Source organism: Tachypleus tridentatus, chromosome 3 (assembly GCF_004210375.1).
Source record: "Tachypleus tridentatus isolate NWPU-2018 chromosome 3, ASM421037v1, whole genome shotgun sequence".
Classification (NCBI taxonomy): Eukaryota; Metazoa; Arthropoda; class Merostomata; order Xiphosura; family Limulidae; genus Tachypleus; species Tachypleus tridentatus.
The window spans coordinates 44,379,832-44,404,186 of NC_134827.1; the positions used below are offsets into that span (position 1 = coordinate 44,379,832).

A 24,355-nucleotide genomic window follows, 5' to 3' on the forward strand; every position below is an offset into this window, starting at 1 on the left:
TTATTGTGTTTAATGCACTGAACTTTATAATATGTTATTGTGTTTAATGTACTGATCTTTATAATATCTTATTGTGTTTAATGTACTGATCTTTATAATATCTTAGTGTGTTTAATGTACTGATCTTTATAATATGTTATTGTGTTTAACGTACTGATCTTTATAATATGTTATTGTGTTTAACGTACTGATCTTTATAATATGTTATTGTGTTTAACGTACTGATCTTTATAATATGTTATTGTGTTTAATGTACTGATCTTTATAATATCTTACTGTGTTTAATGTACTGATCTTTATAATATCTTACTGTGTTTAATGTACTGATCTTTATAATATCTTACTGTGTTTAATGTAGGTATTATTATAATATGTAATGATTCTTTTCGTATGCTGTTATGTTTGTCGTGTCAAATCATATTGTTCGCTTTTTTATCCAGACAAAGCCTTATTGTGCACTTTTGTTATAGATTAATGATTATTATTATACTCAGTTGGTAATGAGATTATAGACTGTAAGATGTGCCTTGGGAATAACTTGTTAAAATACCAAACTCTCTATCACTGTGAAGAAACAAGTCACTAGTATGATAGCTTAGTGACAGTTCTGTGTGCTATAATAAATAAAAACTTACAAATATTTCGTTATGGTTTAATGAGATGAACCTTTCTAGTGAGACTGTACACCGTGTTTCCTGTCTCAAACAGAAGTGGAGAACCAGAGTACAGTTGAATCTTCCTGGGAACCTAATTGCACCCCGTCAGGTCCTGTCACCGGGTGGTATCTTATGGTAGTTAGTGAGGGTACGCTAAAGGTCAGACAAGTACACGTGAGGTCTAGAGCCTCCGTCTCCCACCAGTAGGGTCAGTTGTGTTCTCCAAATCTCTCCAACTAGTCATTAAACAGTAGTCAGTTGGCTCGCCTGTCATTTGATTAGTCTTGTTGGAAAAGACCTTAGAAAAATTACTTTAAGAATAGTCACGCCATTTATTTATATTGTGTGTATATTCACTACAGATGACAGATACGACGGACAACGGCTATTTCCCACGCCACCGCTGACACCGAACAACATTTCAGAGTCCAGCTCCATGCTACCCCAGACTCCCAGTACAGCTCTCCCACCACCGCTGATGTTTCAACTTCCTTTTCTCCCTCTCCCCGTGGGAGCAGGGTCCTCAATTACATCCTACCTTCCAACATCAAGGTGTTGTAGTTTAGCGTACAGTGTCCCCTCTCCACTGAACCTTGCAGTGGGGAGTCGCTTACAGTGTCCAACTGTTGGAACAGAGAAACCCGCGACAGCAAACCTCTCTCTCGTTCACACACTGCCGACAAAAAGAACAAAAAAGTTTGATTTCGCTCACCTTGCAGAGTCAGCTACTTGTCAGGAAGAACCAGAGGTCGATCGTGGTCTTTTGAGATCCACTCCCCACGTCAGTCCAGACGGTTCTCCCAGAACTGTTAATCCCAGTTGTTCCTCCTCCTCTGGTCATTCTCTTCCATATTTTATTAATCCTATCTGTCCTCCGTCAATTCATCCAGTCATGTTTGGAAGGACGCCTCTGGAAGCGGCTGCCATATTGGACAGACGCCTTTTTAAAGGTCGAGGGTCATCAAGACCGAAGAAAGAGTTCATCTGCAAGTATTGCCAGCGTCGCTTCACCAAGTCCTATAACCTGTTAATCCACGAAAGGACACACACAGACGAACGACCGTACACGTGTGACATTTGTAACAAAGCGTTCCGGAGACAAGATCATCTGCGAGACCACAGGTAAGATGCTTTCCTTTCATTTTATGTCAAATCATGAATAAGATTTACTGAAACCTGAAAGCAGTATTCAACCTAACTAATGCTTCGAAAAGACACTTTGACTTAATTTACAATACTTACCAATGTAGATATGGTTTAAAGAACATGATAAGTCGCTTCATTAAAACAGGTGAACTTGTAATGATACCAGATATCTAGCAGTTTGAACAGTTTTGATGTACTTGTAGTGATACCAGACATCTAACAATTTAAACATTGTTGATGTACTTGTAATGATACCAGATATCTAACAATTTAAACAGTGTTGATGTACTTGTAGTGATACCAGATATCTAGCAGTTTAAACAGTGTTGATGTACTTGTAGTGATACCAGATATCTAGCAGTTTAAACAGTGTTGATGTACTTGTAATGATACCAGATATCTAACAATCTAAACAGTGTTGATGTACTTGTAGTGATACCAGATATCTAGCAGTTTAAACAGCTTTGATGTATTTGTAATAATACCAGATATCTAGCAGTTTAAACAGTGTTGATGTACTTGTAGTGATACCAGATATCTAGCAGTTTAAACAGTGTTGATGTACTTGTAGTGATACCAGATATCTAGCAGTTTAAACAGTGTTGATGTACTTGTAGTGATACCAGATATCTAACAATTTAAACAGTGTTGATGTACTTGTAGTGATACCAGATATCTAGCAGTTTAAACATTGTTGATGTACTTGTAATGATACCAGATATCTAGCAGTTTAAACAGTGTTGATGTACTTTGTAGTGATACCAGATATCTAACAATTTAAACAGTGTTGATGTACTTGTAGTGATACCAGATATCTAGCAGTTTAAACATTGTTGATGTACTTGTAATGATACCAGATATCTAGCAGTTTAAACATTGTTGATGTACTTGTAATGATACCAGATATCTAGCAGTTTAAACAGTGTTGATGTACTTGTAGTGATACCAGATATCTAACAATTTAAACAGTGTTGATGTACTTGTAGTGATACCAGATATCTAGCAGTTTAAACATTGTTGATGTACTTGTAATGATACCAGACATCTAGCAGTTTAAACAGTGTTGATGTACTTGTAATGATACCAGATATCTAACAATTTAAACAGTGTTGATGTACTTGTAGTGATACCAGATATCTAGCAGTTTAAACAGTGTTGATGTACTTGTAATGATACCAGACATCTAACAGTTTAAACATTGTTGATGTACTTGTAATGATACCAGATATCTAACAATTTAAACAGTGTTGTTGTACTTGTAGTGATACCAGACATCTAGCAGTTTAAACAGTGTTGATGTACTTGTAATGATACCAGATATCTAACAATTTAAACAGTGTTGATGTACTTGAAGTGATACCAGATATCTAGCAGTTTAAACAGTGTTGATGTATTTGTAGTGATACCAGACATCTAGCAGTTTAAACAGTGTTGATGTACTTGTAATGATACCAGATATCTAACAATTTAAACAGTGTTGATGTACTTGTAGTGATACCAGATATCTAACAATTTAAACAGTATTGATGTACTTGTAGTGATACCAGATATCTAGCAGTTTGAACAGTTTTGATGTACTTGTAGTGATACCAGACATCTAACAATTTAAACATTGTTGATGTACTTGTAATGATACCAGATATCTAACAATTTAAACAGTGTTGATGTACTTATACTGATACCAGATATCTAGCAGTTTAAACAGTGTTGATGTACTTGTAGTGATACCAGATATCTAGCAGTTTAAAGAGTGTTGATGTACTTGTAATGATGCCAGATATCTAACAATTTAAACAGTTTTGATGTATTTGTAATAATACCAGATATCTAACAATTTAAACAGTGTTGGTATACTTGTAGTGATACCAGATATCTAGCAGTTTAAACAGTGTTGATGTACTTGTAATGATACCAGATATCTAACAATTTAAACAGTGTTGATGTACTTGTAGTGATACCAGATATCTAGCAGTTTAAACATTGTTGATGTACTTGTAATGATACCAGATATCTAGCAGTTTAAACAGTGTTGATGTACTTGTAATGATACCAGATATCTAACAATTTAAACAGTGTTGATGTACTTGTAGTGATACCAGACATCTAACAATTTAAACATTGTTGATGTACTTGTAGTGATACCAGATATCTAACAATTTAAACAGTGTTGATGTACTTGTACTGATACCAGATATCTAGCAGTTTAAACAGTGTTGATGTACTTGTAGTGATACCAGATATCTAGCAGTTTAAAGAGTGTTGATGTACTTGTAATGATACCAGATATCTAACAATTTAAACAGTGTTGATGTACTTGTAGTGATACCAGATATCTAGCAGTTTAAACAGTGTTGATGTACTTGTAATGATACCAGACATCTAACAGTTTAAACATTGTTGATGTACTTGTAATGATACCAGATATCTAACAATTTAAACAGTGTTGATGTACTTGTAGTGATACCAGACATCTAGCAGTTTAAACAGTGTTGATGTACTTGTAATGATACCAGATATCTAACAATTTAAACAGTGTTGATGTACTTGAAGTGATACCAGATATCTAGCAGTTTAAACAGTGTTGATGTATTTGTAGTGATACCAGACATCTAGCAGTTTAAACAGTGTTGATGTACTTGTAATGATACCAGATATCTAACAATTTAAACAGTGTTGATGTACTTGTAGTGATACCAGACATCTAACAATTTAAACATTGTTGATGTACTTGTAGTGATACCAGATATCTAACAATTTAAACAGTGTTGATGTACTTGTACTGATACCAGATATCTAGCAGTTTAAACAGTGTTGATGTACTTGTAGTGATACCAGATATCTAGCAGTTTAAAGAGTGTTGATGTACTTGTAATGATACCAGATATCTAACAATTTAAACAGTTTTGATGTATTTGTAATAATACCAGATATCTAACAATTTAAACAGTGTTGGTATACTTGTAGTGATACCAGATATCTAGCAGTTTAAACAGTGTTGATGTACTTGTAGTGATACCAGATATCTAACAGTTTAAACAGTTTTGATGTACTTGTAATGATACCAGATATCTAGCAGTTTAAACAGTGTTGATGTACTTGTAATGATACCAGATATCTAGCAGTTTAAACATTGTTGATGTACTTGTAATGATACCAGATATCTAGCAGTTTAAACAGTGTTGATGTACTTGTAATGATACCAGATATCTAGCAGTTTAAACAGTTTTGATGTACTTGTAATGATACCAGATATCTAGCAGTTTGAACAGTGTTGATGTACTTGTAATGAAACCAGATATCTAACAATTTAAACACTGTTGATGTACTTGTAGTGATACCAGATATCTAGCAGTTTAAACAGTGTTGATGTACTTGTAATGATACCAGATATCTAACAATTTAAACAGTGTTGATGTACTTGTAGTGATACCAGATATCTAGCAGTTTAAACAGTTTTGATGTACTTGTAATGATACCAGATATCTAACAATTTAAACAGTGTTGATGTACTTGTAGTGATACCAGACATCTAGCAGTTTAAACAGTGTTGATGTACTTGTAATGATACCAGATATCTAGCATATTAAACAGTTTTGATGTACTTGTAGTGATACCAGATATCTAGCAGTTTAAACAGTGTTGATGTACTTGTAATGATACCAGACATCTAACAGTTTAAACATTGTTGATGTACTTGTAGTGATACCAGATATCTAACAATTTAAACAGTGTTGATGTACTTGTAGTGATACCAGACATTTAACAATTTAAACAGTGTTGATGTACTTGTAGTGATACCAGATATCTAGCAGTTTAAACAGTGTTGATGTACTTGTAATGATACCAGATATCTAACAATTTAAACAGTGTTGATGTACTTGTAGTGATACCAGACATCTAGCAGTTTAAACAGTGTTGATGTACTTGTAATGATACCAGATATCTAGCAGTTTAAACAGTTTTGATGTACTTGTAATGATACCAGATATCTAGCAGTTTGAACAGTGTTGATGTACTTGTAATGATACCAGATATCTAACAATTTAAACACTGTTGATGTACTTGTAGTGATACCAGATATCTAGCAGTTTAAAGAGTGTTGATGTACTTGTAATGATACCAGATATCTAACAATTTAAACACTGTTGATGTACTTGTAGTGATACCAGATATCTAGCAGTTTAAACAGTGTTGATGTACTTGTAATGATACCAGATATCTAACAATTTAAACAGTGTTGATGTACTTGTAGTGATACCAGATATCTAGCAGTTTAAACAGTTTTGATGTACTTGTAATGATACCAGATATCTAACAATTTAAACAGTTTTGATGTATTTGTAATAATACCAGATATCTAACAATTTAAACAGTGTTGGTATACTTGTAGTGATACCAGATATCTAGCAGTTTAAACAGTGTTGATGTACTTGTAATGATACCAGATATCTAGCAGTTTAAACAGTGTTGATGTACTTGTAGTGATACCAGATATCTAACAATTTAAACAGTGTTGATGTACTTGTAGTGATACCAGATATCTAGCAGTTTAAACATTGTTGAATGTACTTGTACTGATACCAGATATCTAGCAGTTTAAACATTGTTGATGTACTTGTAATGATACCAGATATCTAGCAGTTTAAACAGTGTTGATGTACTTGTAGTGATACCAGATATCTAACAATTTAAACAGTGTTGATGTACTTGTAGTGATACCAGATATCTAGCAGTTTAAACATTGTTGATGTACTTGTAATGATACCAGACATCTAGCAGTTTAAACAGTGTTGATGTACTTGTAATGATACCAGATATCTAACAATTTAAACAGTGTTGATGTACTTGTAGTGATACCAGATATCTAGCAGTTTAAACAGTGTTGATGTACTTGTAATGATACCAGACATCTAACAGTTTAAACATTGTTGATGTACTTGTAATGATACCAGATATCTAACAATTTAAACAGTGTTGATGTACTTGTAGTGATACCAGATATCTAGCAGTTTAAACAGTGTTGATGTACTTGTAATGATACCAGATATCTAACAATTTAAACAGTGTTGATGTACTTGTAGTGATACCAGATATCTAGCAGTTTAAACAGTGTTGATGTATTTGTAGTGATACCAGATATCTAGCAGTTTAAACAGTGTTGATGTACTTGTAATGATACCAGATATCTAACAATTTAAACAGTGTTGATGTACTTGTAGTGATACCAGACATCTAACAATTTAAACATTGTTGATGTACTTGTAGTGATACCAGATATCTAACAATTTAAACAGTGTTGATGTACTTGTACTGATACCAGATATCTAGCAGTTTAAACAGTGTTGATGTACTTGTAGTGATACCAGATATCTAGCAGTTTAAAGAGTGTTGATGTACTTGTAATGATACCAGATATCTAACAATTTAAACAGTTTTGATGTATTTGTAATAATACCAGATATCTAACAATTTAAACAGTGTTGGTATACTTGTAGTGATACCAGATATCTAGCAGTTTAAACAGTGTTGATGTACTTGTAGTGATACCAGATATCTAACAGTTTAAACAGTTTTGATGTACTTGTAATGATACCAGATATCTAGCAGTTTAAACAGTGTTGATGTACTTGTAATGATACCAGATATCTAGCAGTTTAAACATTGTTGATGTACTTGTAATGATACCAGATATCTAGCAGTTTAAACAGTGTTGATGTACTTGTAATGATACCAGATATCTAGCAGTTTAAACAGTTTTGATGTACTTGTAATGATACCAGATATCTAGCAGTTTAAACAGTGTTGATGTACTTGTAATGATACCAGATATCTAACAATTTAAACAGTGTTGATGTACTTGTAGTGATACCAGATATCTAGCAGTTTAAACAGTTTTGATGTACTTGTAATGATACCAGATATCTAACAATTTAAACAGTGTTGATGTACTTGTAGTGATACCAGACATCTAGCAGTTTAAACAGTGTTGATGTACTTGTAATGATACCAGATATCTAGCAGATTAAACAGTTTTGATGTACTTGTAGTGATACCAGATATCTAGCAGTTTAAACAGTGTTGATGTACTTGTAGTGATACCAGACATTTAACAATTTAAACAGTGTTGATGTACTTGTAGTGATACCAGATATCTAGCAGTTTAAACAGTGTTGATGTACTTGTAATGATACCAGATATCTAACAATTTAAACAGTGTTGATGTACTTGTAGTGATACCAGATATCTAGCAGTTTAAACAGTGTTGATGTACTTGTAATGATACCAGATATCTAGCAGTTTAAACAGTTTTGATGTACTTGTAATGATACCAGATATCTAGCAGTTTGAACAGTGTTGATGTACTTGTAATGATACCAGATATCTAACAATTTAAACAGTGTTGATGTACTTGTAGTGATACCAGATATCTAGCAGTTTAAAGAGTGTTGATGTACTTGTAATGATACCAGATATCTAACAATTTAAACAGTGTTGATGTACTTGTAGTGATACCAGATATCTAGCAGTTTAAACAGTTTTGATGTATTTGTAATAATACCAGATATCTAACAATTTAAACAGTGTTGGTATACTTGTAGTGATACCAGATATCTAGCAGTTTAAACAGTGTTGATGTACTTGTAATGATACCAGATATCTAGCAGTTTAAACAGTGTTGATGTACTTGTAGTGATACCAGATATCTAACAATTTAAACAGTGTTGATGTACTTGTAGTGATACGAGATATCTAGCAGTTTAAACATTGTTGATGTACTTGTACTGATACCAGATATCTAGCAGTTTAAACATTGTTGATGTACTTGTAATGATACCAGATATCTAGCAGTTTAAACAGTGTTGATGTACTTGTAGTGATACCAGATATCTAACAATTTAAACAGTGTTGATGTACTTGTAGTGATACCAGATATCTAGCAGTTTAAACATTGTTGATGTACTTGTAATGATACCAGACATCTAGCAGTTTAAACAGTGTTGATGTACTTGTAATGATACCAGATATCTAACAATTTAAACAGTGTTGATGTACTTGTAGTGATACCAGATATCTAGCAGTTTAAACAGTGTTGATGTACTTGTAATGATACCAGACATCTAACAGTTTAAACATTGTTGATGTACTTGTAATGATACCAGATATCTAACAATTTAAACAGTGTTGATGTACTTGTAGTGATACCAGACATCTAGCAGTTTAAACAGTGTTGATGTACTTGTAATGATACCAGATATCTAACAATTTAAACAGTGTTGATGTATTTGTAGTGATACCAGACATCTAGCAGTTTAAACAGTGTTGATGTACTTGTAATGATACCAGATATCTAACAATTTAAACAGTGTTGATGTACTTGTAGTGATACCAGACATCTAACAATTTAAACATTGTTGATGTACTTGTAGTGATACCAGATATCTAACAATTTAAACATTGTTGATGTACTTGTACTGATACCAGATATCTAGCAGTTTAAACAGTGTTGATGTACTTGTAGTGATACCAGATATCTAGCAGTTTAAAGAGTGTTGATGTACTTGTAATGATACCAGATATCTAACAATTTAAACAGTTTTGATGTATTTGTAATAATACCAGATATCTAACAATTTAAACAGTGTTGGTATACTTGTAGTGATACCAGATATCTAGCAGTTTAAACAGTGTTGATGTACTTGTAGTGATACCAGATATCTAACAGTTTAAACAGTTTTGATGTACTTGTAATGATACCAGATATCTAGCAGTTTAAACAGTGTTGATGTACTTGTAATGATACCAGATATCTAGCAGTTTAAACATTGTTGATGTACTTGTAATGATACCAGATATCTAGCAGTTTAAACAGTGTTGATGTACTTGTAATGATACCAGATATCTAGCAGTTTAAACAGTTTTGATGTACTTGTAATGATACCAGATATCTAGCAGTTTGAACAGTGTTGATGTACTTGTAATGATACCAGATATCTAACAATTTAAACACTGTTGATGTACTTGTAGTGATACCAGATATCTAGCAGTTTAAACAGTGTTGATGTACTTGTAATGATACCAGATATCTAACAATTTAAACAGTGTTGATGTACTTGTAGTGATACCAGATATCTAGCAGTTTAAACAGTTTTGATGTACTTGTAATGATACCAGATATCTAACAATTTAAACAGTGTTGATGTACTTGTAGTGATACCAGACATCTAGCAGTTTAAACAGTGTTGATGTACTTGTAATGATACCAGATATCTAGCAGATTAAACAGTTTTGATGTACTTGTAGTGATACCAGATATCTAGCAGTTTAAACAGTGTTGATGTACTTGTAGTGATACCAGACATTTAACAATTTAAACAGTGTTGATGTACTTGTAGTGATACCAGATATCTAGCAGTTTAAACAGTGTTGATGTACTTGTAATGATACCAGATATCTAACAATTTAAACAGTGTTGATGTACTTGTAGTGATACCAGATATCTAGCAGTTTAAACAGTGTTGATGTACTTGTAATGATACCAGATATCTAGCAGTTTAAACAGTTTTGATGTACTTGTAATGATACCAGATATCTAGCAGTTTGAACAGTGTTGATGTACTTGTAATGATACCAGATATCTAACAATTTAAACAGTGTTGATGTACTTGTAGTGATACCAGATATCTAGCAGTTTAAAGAGTGTTGATGTACTTGTAATGATACCAGATATCTAACAATTTAAACAGTGTTGATGTACTTGTAGTGATACCAGATATCTAGCAGTTTAAACAGTGTTGATGTACTTGTAATGATACCAGATATCTAACAATTTAAACAGTGTTGATGTACTTGTAGTGATACCAGATATCTAGCAGTTTAAACAGTTTTGATGTACTTGTAATGATACCAGATATCTAGCAGTTTGAACAGTGTTGATGTACTTGTAATGATACCAGATATCTAACAATTTAAACACTGTTGATGTACTTGTAGTGATACCAGATATCTAGCAGTTTAAACAGTGTTGATGTACTTGTAATGATACCAGATATCTAACAATTTAAACACTGTTGATGTACTTGTAGTGATACCAGATATCTAGCAGTTTAAACAGTGTTGATGTACTTGTAATGATACCAGATATCTAACAATTTAAACAGTGTTGATGTACTTGTAGTGATACCAGATATCTAGCAGTTTAAACAGTTTTGATGTACTTGTAATGATACCAGATATCTAACAATTTAAACAGTGTTGATGTATTTGTAGTGATACCAGACATCTAGCAGTTTAAACAGTGTTGATGTACTTGTAATGATACCAGATATCTAGCAGATTAAACAGTTTTGATGTACTTGTAGTGATACCAGATATCTAGCAGTTTAAACAGTGTTGATGTACTTGTAATGATACCAGACATCTAACAGTTTAAACATTGTTGATGTACTTGTAGTGATACCAGATATCTAACAATTTAAACAGTGTTGATGTACTTGTAGTGATACCAGACATTTAACAATTTAAACAGTGTTGATGTACTTGTAGTGATACCAGATATCTAGCAGTTTAAACAGTGTTGATGTACTTGTAATGATACCAGATATCTAGCAGTTTAAACAGTGTTGATGTACTTGTAATGATACCAGATATCTAACAATTTAAACAGTGTTGATGTACTTGAAGTGATACCAGATATCTAGCAGTTTAAACAGTGTTGATGTACTTGTAGTGATACCAGACATCTAACAATTTAAACAGTGTTGATGTACTTGTAATGATACCAGATATCTAACAATTTAAACAGTGTTGATGTACTTGTAGTGATACCAGATATCTAGCAGTTTAAACAGTGTTGATGTACTTGTAGTGATACCAGATATCTAGCAGTTTAAACAGTGTTGATGTACTTGTAATGATACCAGATATCTAGCAGTTTAAACAGTGTTGATGTACTTGTAATGATACCAGATATCTAACAATTTAAACAGTGTTGATGTACTTGTAGTGATACCAGATATCTAGCAGTTTAAACAGTTTTGATGTATTTGTAATGATACCAGATATCTAGCAGTTTAAACAGTTTTGATGTACTTGTAGTGATACCAGACATCTAGCAGTTTAAACAGTGTTGATGTACTTGTAATGATACCAGATATCTAACAATTTAAACAGTGTTGATGTACTTGTAGTGATACCAGATATCTAACAATTTAAACAGTGTTGATGTACTTGTAGTGATACCAGATATCTAGCAGTTTGAACAGTTTTGATGTACTTGTAGTGATACCAGACAACTAACAGTTTAAACATTGTTGATGTACTTGTAATGATACCAGATATCTAACAATTTAAACAGTGTTGATGTACTTGTAATGATACCAGACATCTAGCAGTTTAAACAGTGTTGATGTACTTGTAATGATACCAGACATCTAGCAGTTTAAACAGTGTTGATGTACTTGTAATGATACCAGATATCTAGCAGTTTAAACAGTGTTGATGTACTTGTAATGATACCAGACATCTAGCAGTTTAAACAGTGTTGATGTACTTGTAATGATACCAGATATCTAGCAGTTTAAACAGTGTTGATGTACTTGTAGTGATACCAGACATCTAGCAGTTTAAACAGTGTTGATGTACTTGTAATGATACCAGACATCTAGCAGTTTAAACAGTGTTGATGTACTTGTAATGATACCAGACATCTAGCAGTTTAAACAGTGTTGATGTACTTGTACTGATACCAGATATCTAGCAGTTTAAACAGTGTTGATGTACTTGTAGTGATACCAGACATCTAGCAGTTTAAACAGTTTTGATGTACTTGTAGTGATACCAGATATCTAACAATTTAAACAGTACTAAATAAGTAACTCACATATTAGTTCTTACAATAGTTTCTTTCCAAAGTAGTTACCTCACTGTTGGATCTCTACTTTTACATAAGTTCTATTGATGATTTTATTTATTTGTTTCTGTTTTAAGGTTCCTTAACTTTCACTAATCATGTGTAATTAAACCTTTCTACACATCTCAAAGAATCCGAGGGTTTACCTCTCCAGATTCGTGTACAATATCATGTGTTTCGAAACTCTAAATACTATTACCTGTTCCAGGTACATCCATTCGAAGGAAAAGCCGTTTAAGTGCACAGAATGTGGTAAAGGATTCTGTCAGTCTCGAACCTTAGCCGTTCATAGGATCCTCCACATGGAGGACTCTCCCCACAAGTGTCCCACCTGTGGACGAAGCTTCAACCAGAGGAGCAACCTGAAGACACACCTACTCACCCACACGGACATCAAGCCCTACAACTGCGGATCTTGTGGCAAAGTCTTTCGGCGGAACTGTGATCTTCGCCGACACAGTTTGACCCACGGTCTTCGACAAGTCGAGACCTCTACACTATCAGTACCCGAGTCATTGAGAGCTAATGGAAGTAGTTACATCGATTCTTCGTCTTAAGTTCTGTCCTCTGAATCGACCTAAACTTTCTGTATTGCATAGAATAGACATTAGATGAAATAATGCGTCGGTTCTTAATCACGTTGGTGGACTTCAGGTCAAATCAGTCTGCGTAAAGATTAGATTTTTTGTGATGAAACTGAGTTAGGCCTGACAGAGTGAGGAAACTCAAGGTGAACAAACATTGACATTATAAACTAATATTGCTCAACAGTTCATTTTTCCCTTCAATAAAATAGAACAGTGAAATCCATCTAAAATCCAATCTTGCACTTTCTCACACATGGATCATGGATTTCCAGTTACTGGCTCACATAAGTGACAGCGTTTCTTTTCGAAAAATGACAACGCTTGTGGCTGGAAATTAATAACACTTCTGACTGGAAAGAGAGAACACCTGGCATGGCCAGGTGGGTTAAAACGTGCGACTCGAAATCTGAGGGTCGCGGGTTCGCATTCCCGTCGCACCAAACATGCTCGCCCTTTCAACCGTGGGGGCGATATAAAGTAACGGTCAATCCGTTTTATTCGTTGGTAAAAGAGTAGCCCAAGAGTTGGCGGTGGGTGGTGATGACTAGCTGCCTTCCCTCTAGTCTTACACTGCTAAATTAGGGACGGCTAGCGCAGATAGCTCTAGTGTAGTTTTGCGCGAAATTCAAAAACAAAACCAAAAACAAACAGAGAACACTTTTCATTAATTGTGAAGCGTTTGTTAGTGGTTCCACTCTAACGTTTCGTTTTCGTTTGTTAGTGGTTCCACTGTAACGTTTCGTTTTCGTTTGTTAGTGGTTCCACTATAACGTTTCGTTTTTGTTTATTTTCTTCACTTTTTAATGTTGCACAATTAGTGATTTTATGTCATTCTCACAACATAACATGTAGTGAAAATTATTGTCACTTTGTATTTTAACATCAAACAATTGAAGAAATGTTTGGTGTTCCTTTCGTATATATAGATGTATAAATAAAGTCAATGAAAAGAGAACATGTCTCATCAGATGTTAGTACCGACAACACAGACACGATATGTACAGAGGATTACTTTGTTTAGAACGCTACTAAACTCTGAGTTACAGACAACTTTACAAGTAATATTTTCTATAACAAGTTAGATTCTACCATATATTGAAACACTACCAATATCTTGAGTTATTTATTTCGAAATCCACCTTTACGTTCTCGTGTAATTCTAAAGTAGTCTTTAAATGAATGTCTTAATCACAGAATTATTTTAAATTAAAATACGAATATCAACTTTTCATATATCTGGTGACTTGTTATAACAGACTCCAAGTAACCCGCTTGAAGTAACAATGTATTCTGAAGACGGCTGGTATGGGTATTAGAAGTAACAATGTATTCTGAAGACGGCTGGTGTGGATATTAGAAGTAACAATGTATTCTAAAGACGGATGGTATGGGTATTAGAAGTAACAATGTATTCTGAAGACGGCTGGTATGGGTATTAGAAGTAACAATGTATTCTGAAGACGGCTGGTGTGGATATTAGAAGTAACAATGTATTCTAAAGACGGATGGTATGGGTATTAGAAGTAACAATGTATTCTGAAGACGGCTGGTATGGGTATTAGAAGTAACAATGTATTCTGAAGACGGCTGGTATGGGTATTAGAAGTAACAATGTATTCTGAAGACGGCTGGTATGGATATTAGAAGTAACAATGTATTCTGAAGACGGCTGGTATGGGTGTTAGAAGTAACAATGTATTCTGAATACGGCTGGTATGGGTATTAGAAGTAACAATGTATTCTGAAGACGGCTGGTATGGGTATTAGAAGTAACAATGTATTCTGAAGACGGCTGGTATGGGTATTAGAAGTAACAATGTATTCTGAAGACGGCTGGTATGGGTATTAGTACAGAACAACGTTTTGACCTCCTTAGGTCACCTTCAGTTTAACCTTCTTTTAGACTTCTGTTTGATCAACTCAGTTAACAAAAAACAGTTGAGCTATCATTTCAACTCAAACAGATTCAGTACAACCATTTGACCCACGAAACAGTAGATAACCATTTGACCCAAGAAACAGTAGATATACCATTTGAGCCAAGAAACAGTAGATATACCATTTGACACAAGAAACAGTAGATAACTATTTAACCCAAGAAACAGTAGATAACTATTTGATCCAAGAAACAGTAGATAACCATTTGACTTAAGAAACAGTAGATAACCAACCATTTGACCTAACAAACAGCAGATATACCATTTAACCCAAGAAACAGTATATAACCATTTAACCCAAGAAACAGTAGATATACCATTTGACCCAAGAAACAGTAAATAACCATTTGACCCAAAATAGTAGGTATACCATATGACCTAATAAATAGTAAATATGCCATTTGACCCAAGAAACAGTAGATTTACCATTTGAGCAAAGAAACAGTAGATAACCATTTAATCCAAGAAACAGTAGATAACCATTTGACCTAAGAAACAGTAGATAACCATTTGACCCAAGAAACAGTAGATAAGCATTTGACCTAAGAAATAGTAGATGACCATTTGACCTAAGAAACAGTAAATAACCATTTGACCCAAGAAATAGTAGGTATACCATTTGACCTAATAAATAGTAAATATGCCATTTGATCCAAGAAACAGTAGATTTACCATTTGAGCTAAGAAACAGTAGATAACCATTTGACTCAAGAAACAGTAGATAACCATTTGACCTAAGAAACAGTAAATATGCCATTTGACCCAAGAAACAGTAAATTTACCATTTGAGCCAAGAAACAGTAGATATCCATTTAACCCAAGAAACAGTAGATAACCATTTCACCTAAGAAACAGTAGATAACCATTTAACCCAAGAAACAGTAGATAACCATTTGACCTAAGAAACAGTAGATAACCATTTGACCCAAGAAACAGTAGATAATCATTTAACCCAAGAAACAGTAAATATGCCATTTGACCTAAGAAACAGTAGATAATCATTTGATCCAAGAAACAGTAGATAACCATTTAACCCAAGAAACAGTAGATAACCATTTAACCCAAGAAACAGTAGATAACCATTTGACCTTAGAAACAGTAGATATACCATTTGAGCCAAGAAACAGTAGATAACCATTTAATCCAAGAAACAGTAGATAACCATTTGACCCAAGAAACAGTAGATAACCATTTAACCCAAAAAACAGTAGATAACCATTTGACCTTAGAAACAGTAGATAATCATTTGATCCAAGAAACAGTAGATAACCATTTAACCCAAGAAACAGTAGATAACCATTTAACCCAAGAAACAGTAGATAACCATTTGACCTTAGAAACAGTAGATATACCATTTGAGCCAAGAAACAGTAGATAACCATTTAATCCAAGAAACAGTAGATAACCATTTAACCCAAGAAACAGTAGATAACCATTTAACCCAAGAAACAGTAGATAACCATTTGACCTAAGAAACAGTAGATAACCATTTAATCCAAGAAACAGTAGATAACCATTTGACCTTAGAAACAGTAGATATACCATTTGAGCCAAGAAACAGTAGATAACCATTTAATCCAAGAAACAGTAGATAACCATTTAACCCAAGAAACAGAAGATAACCATTTAACCCAAGAAACAGTAGATAACCATTTGACCTAAGAAACAGTAGATAACCATTTAATCCAAGAAACAGAAGATAACCATTTGACCCAAGAAACAGTAGATATACCATTTGATCCAAGAAACAGTAGATAACCATTTGATCCAAGAAACATCCACGACATATATTCTATCGACGACACTGTTTGTTTCGGAGTTAATAGTCCAGCCTGAAATCCAAATCACTTAACTAGACTTAACATTAATAAAACATTTCAGTCTGATACGTTACGTGGAGCATATGATCAGAAGTCTTATACATAAAACATCTCAGTCTGATACGTTACGTGGAGCATATGATCAGAAGTCTTATACATAAAACATCTCAGTCTGATACGTTACGTGGAGCATATGATCAAGTGTCTTATACATAAAACAACAAGAACAGTATGCAGACATAAATTTACTGAACGACTAATTCTAGGATACTGGATTTAGTAAAGTTTTTTAATTTCTATCTTATAAAGTTTAATTTGTTCTCTACAGAAAAATATCTTGAAAGTGTCATTGCGAAATAAACTAAAGTGAAAGTGCACGAAAGTATAAATAGTTGGTAAAAGGGCGTGTGACCCAGTGATTCGAGAGATAAATTAGCTCATAGGTTTCAAATAAAATAAAATATATTCGAACTCTTAGTAAAATGTAATACTAATAAGTCTGAGTAACTTACATCAGATTACATTACTGAAAATATTACTTGCTACGAGTTCATTTGATATAAAATATATTATTGTTGACATAATAATAACCGGACTCATAAAGTTAGTATTTATAAAATAATGGTATAATATTCAAAACATTTTGTAAAACGAAAATTGACTGTCAGAACAAGGTGTTATATTAAAGTAATGGTTAGTGACTGTCAGTACAAGTTATTATATTAACGTTGTGGTTAGTGACTGTCAGTACAAGTTGCTGTATAATAAAGTGGTGGTTAGTGACTGTCAGAACAAGGTGTTATATTAAAGTAATGGTTAGTGACTGTAATTACAAGTTGTTATATATTAAAGTGGTGGTTAGTGACTGTCAGTACAAGTTGCTGTATAATAAAGTGGTGGTTAGTGACTGTCAGAACAAGTTGCTGTATAATAAGGTGGTGGTTAGTGACTGTCAGAACAAGTTGCTGTATAATAAGGTGGTGGTTAGTGACTGTCAGAACAAGGTGTTATATTAAAGTAATGGTTAGTGACTGTCAGTACAAGTTGTTATATTAACGTTGTGGTTAGTGACTGTCAGTACAAGTTGCTGTATAATAAAGTGGTGGTTAGTGACTGTCAGAACAAGGTGTTATATTAAAGTAATGGTTAGTGACTATAATTACAAGTTGTTATATATTAAAGTGGTGGTTAGTGACTGTCAGAACAAGGTGTTATATTAAAGTAATGGTTAGTGACTGTCAGTACAAGTTGTTATATTAACTTTGTGGTTAGTGACTGTAATTACAAGTTGTTATATTGAAGTGGTGGTTAGTGATTTTTGTAACCATATAAATATTGAACTAAATCTTTGTGAATATATCGTAACAAAGTGTTATGTCATAACCACGTGTATATTTAACTAAATATTTGTGAATATATCGTAACAAAGTGTTATATCATAACCACGTGTATATTTAACTAAATATTTGTGAATATATCGTAACAAAGTGTTATATCATAACCACGTGTATATTTAACTAAATATTTGTCAATATATCGTAACAAAGTGTTATATCATAACCACGTGTATATTTAACTAAATATTTGTGAATATATCGTAACAAAGTGTTATATCATAACTACGTGTATATTTAACTAAATATTTGTGAATATATCGTAACAAAGTGTTATATCATAACCACGTGTATATTTAACTAGATATTTGTCAATATATCGTAACAAAGTGTTATATCATAACCACGTGTATATTTAACTAAATATTTGTGAATATATCGTAACAAAGTGTTATATCATAACCACGTGTATATTTAACTAGATATTTGGGAATATATCATAACAAAGTGTTATATCATAACCACGTGCATATTTAACTAAATATTTGTGAATATATCGTAACAAAGTGTTATATCATAACCACGTGTATGTTTAACTAGATATTTGTCAATATATCGTAACAAAGTGTTATATCATAACCACGTGCATATTTAACTAAATATTTGTGAATATATCGTAACAAAGTGTTATATCATAACCACGTGTATATTTAACTAGATATTTGTCAATATATCGTAACAAAGTGTTATATCATAACCACGTGTATATTTAACTAGATATTTGTGAATATATCGTAACAAAGTCTTATATCATAACCATTTGCATATTTAACTAAATATTTGTGAATATATCATAACAAAGTGTTATATCATAACCACGTGCATATTTAACTAAATATTTGTGAATATATCGTAACAAAGTGTTATATCATAACCACGTGTATATTTAACTAGATATTTGTCAATATATCGTAACAAAGTGTTATATCATAACCACGTGTATATTTAACTAGATATTTGTGAATATATCGTAACAAAGTCTTATATCATAACCATTTGCATATTTAACTAAATATTTGTGAATATATCATAACCACATAAAGTTTTAACTTTAAGTATGAACTAAAAATCGATTATAAAAACACATATTTCCTTCTGTAATTTGTAACTTTCTAACAATACAAACATAGCTGTCAGTTTATAAAAGTCAAACAATAGCTTTTCTAGTGAACAAACTTAAACAAAATAAGTTAGCATTCTTTATATAGTTAAGCTTTCTGCACTTGAAGCTTCCATAAAACTTTACGTTAAAAACAAACGAAAAGTGTGGATTTTCTCCTTTCCCACATCGACCATTTTATCAATCCAAGCTTATTTGACATAAGGATTATCTTTGGTCAAGCTTTTAACATGTAAGATATTGTTTACAAAACCTAATTTTGCTCTGTCATCTTGGAAAACAAACATTTCTTTATGAATTTTGTACAAAACCTCACAACTAATGAGTAATTTACACGTGTAAAATAGACATGTGTCCTGTTAGGCCTATTTTTAACTTTATGTTTATAGGATATTACTGTTTTTATTTTATTCAGTATATACAGAACCTTTCGTAGTGCAAAGTGGGTTTTATAGCATTCTAGCTTAATCTGTTCGATACAACCAATAGTGTGGTTAGTTTCACGTCACTAATTCTGGTCCCGCCCCATTTAAACTTCTTCAAAGTTTTAACGTTTAACAATTTAGGTACCAGTTTAAAAGATGGAAGTGAATATCTCTGGATAGCTAGATAATTTGTTTACTGTTGTATACTTTGTTGTATTTACGAGTTCTTTTTAAAAATCAATTTGCCTTGCGATGTGCAAATATAACTTCGATATTGGTTCAAGCACGTGACATGAGAGCTGGGTCGTAACTTCAGCTATAACATGATTTTAAAATAATTTGTGTGATAGGAGTCTGCTTTATTCTCTCTCTGGCAATTTCATACGGAGCGTGGCTCATGCAGTAACATGGGAAGTACTTTAATTCATTGGTAAACTGTGCAGTAAAAATTAATTTTGCGTGCCCGAAATCACAGACTTTCGTCATTTTGAGGTCTATTTAACTAACAAGGGAGAAATCTCTACAAGTTTACCGCAATTTCGCGTTAGAACGTGCGTGACACCACACCCAAAGCGCTTCCTCGTGCCCCGCGACACCCACGGGACACCGCGTGCTTGATGTATCAGACTCATTTTCGTAATGGAGAAGTGATATCACATTATTGTACTAGTCAAAGCTTGATGGGGCTTTAAAAAAATGCTTTGCTTTCACCATTCCTAGATCACGCAGGTCATAGACGGTGTTTTCATAATCTAACACTGGACAACAGAGGTTGATGAGTTTTTAATGGTAGAGGAGTGTCTGATTGAGAGAATAATGAATGATGGATAACAAAGAAATGGCAAACCCCCCCCTTCCAAAAAACAGACTGACTTTTCACAAAGTCTTTTAATCAATCTATTATTGATCGAATTCTTAAATCATGGTTGAGTGTGACGTAGAAGTTTCGTTCCCATGAGAAATCTTCCTTGATTGTGAAGCCTCAGAAAAATGAAATGTAAATCAAAGAGTTAACATTTTTATGGTTGCACAAGACAAAGGTTGTTATCGTATGACATCTGGCTTGACCTGCATGAAGCGTAAAAAGAGGTTTGGACGTCCCCTTGTGAAAAACCACGACCATAGGTTTGGACGTCCCCTCGTGAAGAACCACGACCATAGGTTTGGACGTCCCCTCGTGAAGAACCACGACCATAGGTTTGGACGTCCCCTTGTGAAGAACTACGACCATAGGTTTGGACGTCCCCTTGTGAAGAACCACGACCATAGGTTTGGACGTCCCCTTGTGAAGAACCACGACCATAGGTTTGGACGTCCCCTTGTGAAGAACCACGGCCATAGGTTTGGACGTCCCCTTGTGAAGAACCACGACCATAGGTTTGGACGTCCCCTTGTGAAGAACCACGACCATAGGTTTGGACGTCCCCTTGTGAAGAACTACGGCCACAACCATGAATATAACATACCCCCAGGGTTTAGAGAAAAACAGAAATTGAAATCACAAGGAATTTTATTATTTTCTTCGGAATGTCTACCAGTAAAGCCAAGTACAGTGCCGTTCAACGACAGCTCCATTTAAACTTATGAGGAGCGTTCGGTTCAGAAGAAATGTGTTCATAACTCTTTCAGCTCTGATAACAAAGATTTGGTTTCAATTGCGTTTATTTATTAGTTTTTTGTTGTTTTTTTACAGTTTAAGTGATACATTTTTAACTTCATTGTGTATGCGTAACAAGTGTCCAAGCATTTAAACTTTTAACACACTAGAATGGGAGTTCCTGAGGCACCCGTGCTACTGTTTACAATCCTGAGGATAATAGACAAGTAAAGCTCCTTTGTATGCTTGTGTGTCCTGACAAAATATTAGCTCATGAACGTGTTCTGTTGAAGAATCTTACAAACCAGCCATACCCTGGTTCAGGCAGGAGGCGTAGTCCACCTTTTCTTGGTTGTCCCCGTGCCAAGGCGCGTGCAGGTGCAGGATCCGGCGTCCGCGGCCCCACCCTTTACTTGCCAAACGAGCTATTAGAATGTCACTAACCGACAAACACGGCCTCTGCGTGACACTGACGTGCTCTTAGCTTCTTACTATATAACATGTTCATGCTTCGAATGTGGCTCGGATGGGGTTCGAGGGTGTGGATTTAAAAGAGAAAGTCTGTGTTTGTACGACTGAGGGATTATCATACTCTCAAACCACACAGCTTCGAGCAGCATGTTGTGGGGACATCAAATATTAATCGGAATAAGCTCGGGTGCCTATCAGGGGACGACCACGCCCGGGCACAATCTTCGCGTCTCCGGAATTACTCTCTGCAGCACACAGGAGAAAAACCACACCCCTCGCAGCAATCTTATCGAGAAATAAGGAAAACTATTCAAGAGAAAACTCCAGAGTGAAAGAATAAAATATTATCAATATGTGTCATTATTACAGAAAGTCCTTGGGAAACTGTGACCTGTGTAAATAATCTAGTCACATAAAGACACATAAATCAACACTATGAGTTCATGTTGCTGATTGCGTCTCTGTAAAGTAAACCATATTGAAAATGTTCGATACTTCTGTAACCATAGTGATTAAGTAATGTTATAAACTAACTGATTTGTAGCTCACTTCACCCTGCAAGACACATACAATAAAGATAATATTGAAGAAATAGTCCTAGTGAAGACATATAACAAGTGGTTAAACAACATAGAACTGAAGAAATAGTCCTAGTGAAGACATATAACAAGTGGATAAACAACATAGCACTGAAGAAATAGTCCAAGTGAAGACATATAACAAGTGGATAAACAACATAGCACTGAAGAAATAGTCCAAGTGAAGACATATAACAAGTGGATAAACAACATAGCACTGAAGAAATAGTCCAAGTGAAGACATATAACAAGTGGATAAACAACATAGCACTGAAGAAACAGTCCTAGTGAAGACATATAACAAGTGGATAAGCAACATAGCACTGAAGAAATAGTCCTAGTGAAGACATATAACAAGTGGATAAACAACATAGCACTGAAGAAATAGTCCAAGTGAAGACATATAACAAGTGGATAAACAACAGAGCACTGAAGAAATAGTCCAAGTGAAGACATATAACAAGTGGATAAACAACATAACACTGAAGAAATAGTCCAAGTGAAGACATATAACAAGTGGATAAACAACATAGCACTGAAGAAATAGTCCTAGTGAAGACATATAACAAGTGGATAAACAACATAGCACTGAAGAAATAGTCCTAGTGAAGACATATAACAAGTGGATAAACAACATAGCACTGAAGAAATAGTCCTAGTGAAGACATATAACAAGTGGACAAACAACATAGCACTGAAGAAATAGTCCTAGTGAAGACATATATCAAGTGGACAAACAACATAGCACTGAAGAAATAGTCCTAGTGAAGACATATAACAAGTGGATAAACAACATAGCACTGAAGAAATAGTCCAAGTGAAGACATATAACAAGTGGATAAACAACATAGCACTGAAGAAATAGTCCAAGTGAAGACATATAACAAGTGGATAAACAACATAGCACTAAAGAAATAGTCCTAGTGAAGACATATAACAAGTGGATAAACAACATAGCACTGAAGAAATAGTCCTAGTGAAGACATATAACAAGTGGATAAACAACATAGCACTGAAGAAATAGTCCAAGTGAAGACATATAACAAGTGGATAAACAACATAGCACTGAAGAAATAGTCCTAGTGAAGACATATAACAAGTGGATAAACAACATAGCACTGAAGAAATAGTCCTAGTGAAGACATATAACAAGTGGATAAACAACATAACACTGAAGAAATAGTCCTAGTGAAGACATATAACAAGTGGATAAACAACATAGCACTGAAGAAATAGTCCTAGTGAAGACATATAACAAGTGGATAAACAACATAGCACTGAAGAAATAGTCCTAGTGAAGACATATAACAAGTGGATAAACAACATAACACTGAAGAAATAGTCCTAGTGAAGACATATAACAAGTGGATAAACAACATAGCACTGAAGAAATAGTCCTAGTGAAGACATATAACAAGTGGATAAACAACATAGCACTGAAGAAATAGTCCAAGTGAAGACATATAACAAGTGGATAAACAACATAGCACTGAAGAAATAGTCCTAGTGAAGACATATAACAAGTGGATAAACAACATAGCACTGAAGAAATAGTCCAAGTGAAGACATATAACAAGTGGATAAACAACATAGCACTGAAGAAATAGTCCAAGTGAAGACATATAACAAGTGGATAAACAACATAGCACTGAAGAAATAGTCCTAGTGAAGACATATAACAAGTGGATAAACAACATAGCACTGAAGAAATAGTC

General features: G+C 33.8%; 1 protein-coding gene across 1 annotated transcript; it reads left to right on the forward strand.

Annotated features, from left to right (window-relative positions):
* The first annotated feature begins 926 nt into the window (after nucleotides 1-926).
* On the forward strand, nucleotides 927-13,356 carry LOC143246788 (uncharacterized). Its single transcript, XM_076493939.1, has 2 exons — nucleotides 927-1,778; nucleotides 12,920-13,356. The coding sequence occupies exons 1-2, from the start codon at nucleotides 1,093-1,095 to the stop codon at nucleotides 13,266-13,268; spliced, it is 1,035 nt and encodes a 344-aa protein (XP_076350054.1). The 5' UTR covers nucleotides 927-1,092; the 3' UTR covers nucleotides 13,269-13,356.
* The last annotated feature ends 10,999 nt before the right edge of the window (nucleotides 13,357-24,355 follow it).

Bases quoted from the DNA above. Each gene is read 5' to 3' on its own strand.
- LOC143246788 (XM_076493939.1), top strand. From the start codon at position 1,093: ATGCTACCCCAGACTCCCAGTACAGCTCTCCCACCACCGCTGATGTTT. The intron at 1,779-12,919 runs GTAAGATGCTTT...TACCTGTTCCAG, and splicing joins GATCATCTGCGAGACCACAG to GTACATCCATTCGAAGGAAA.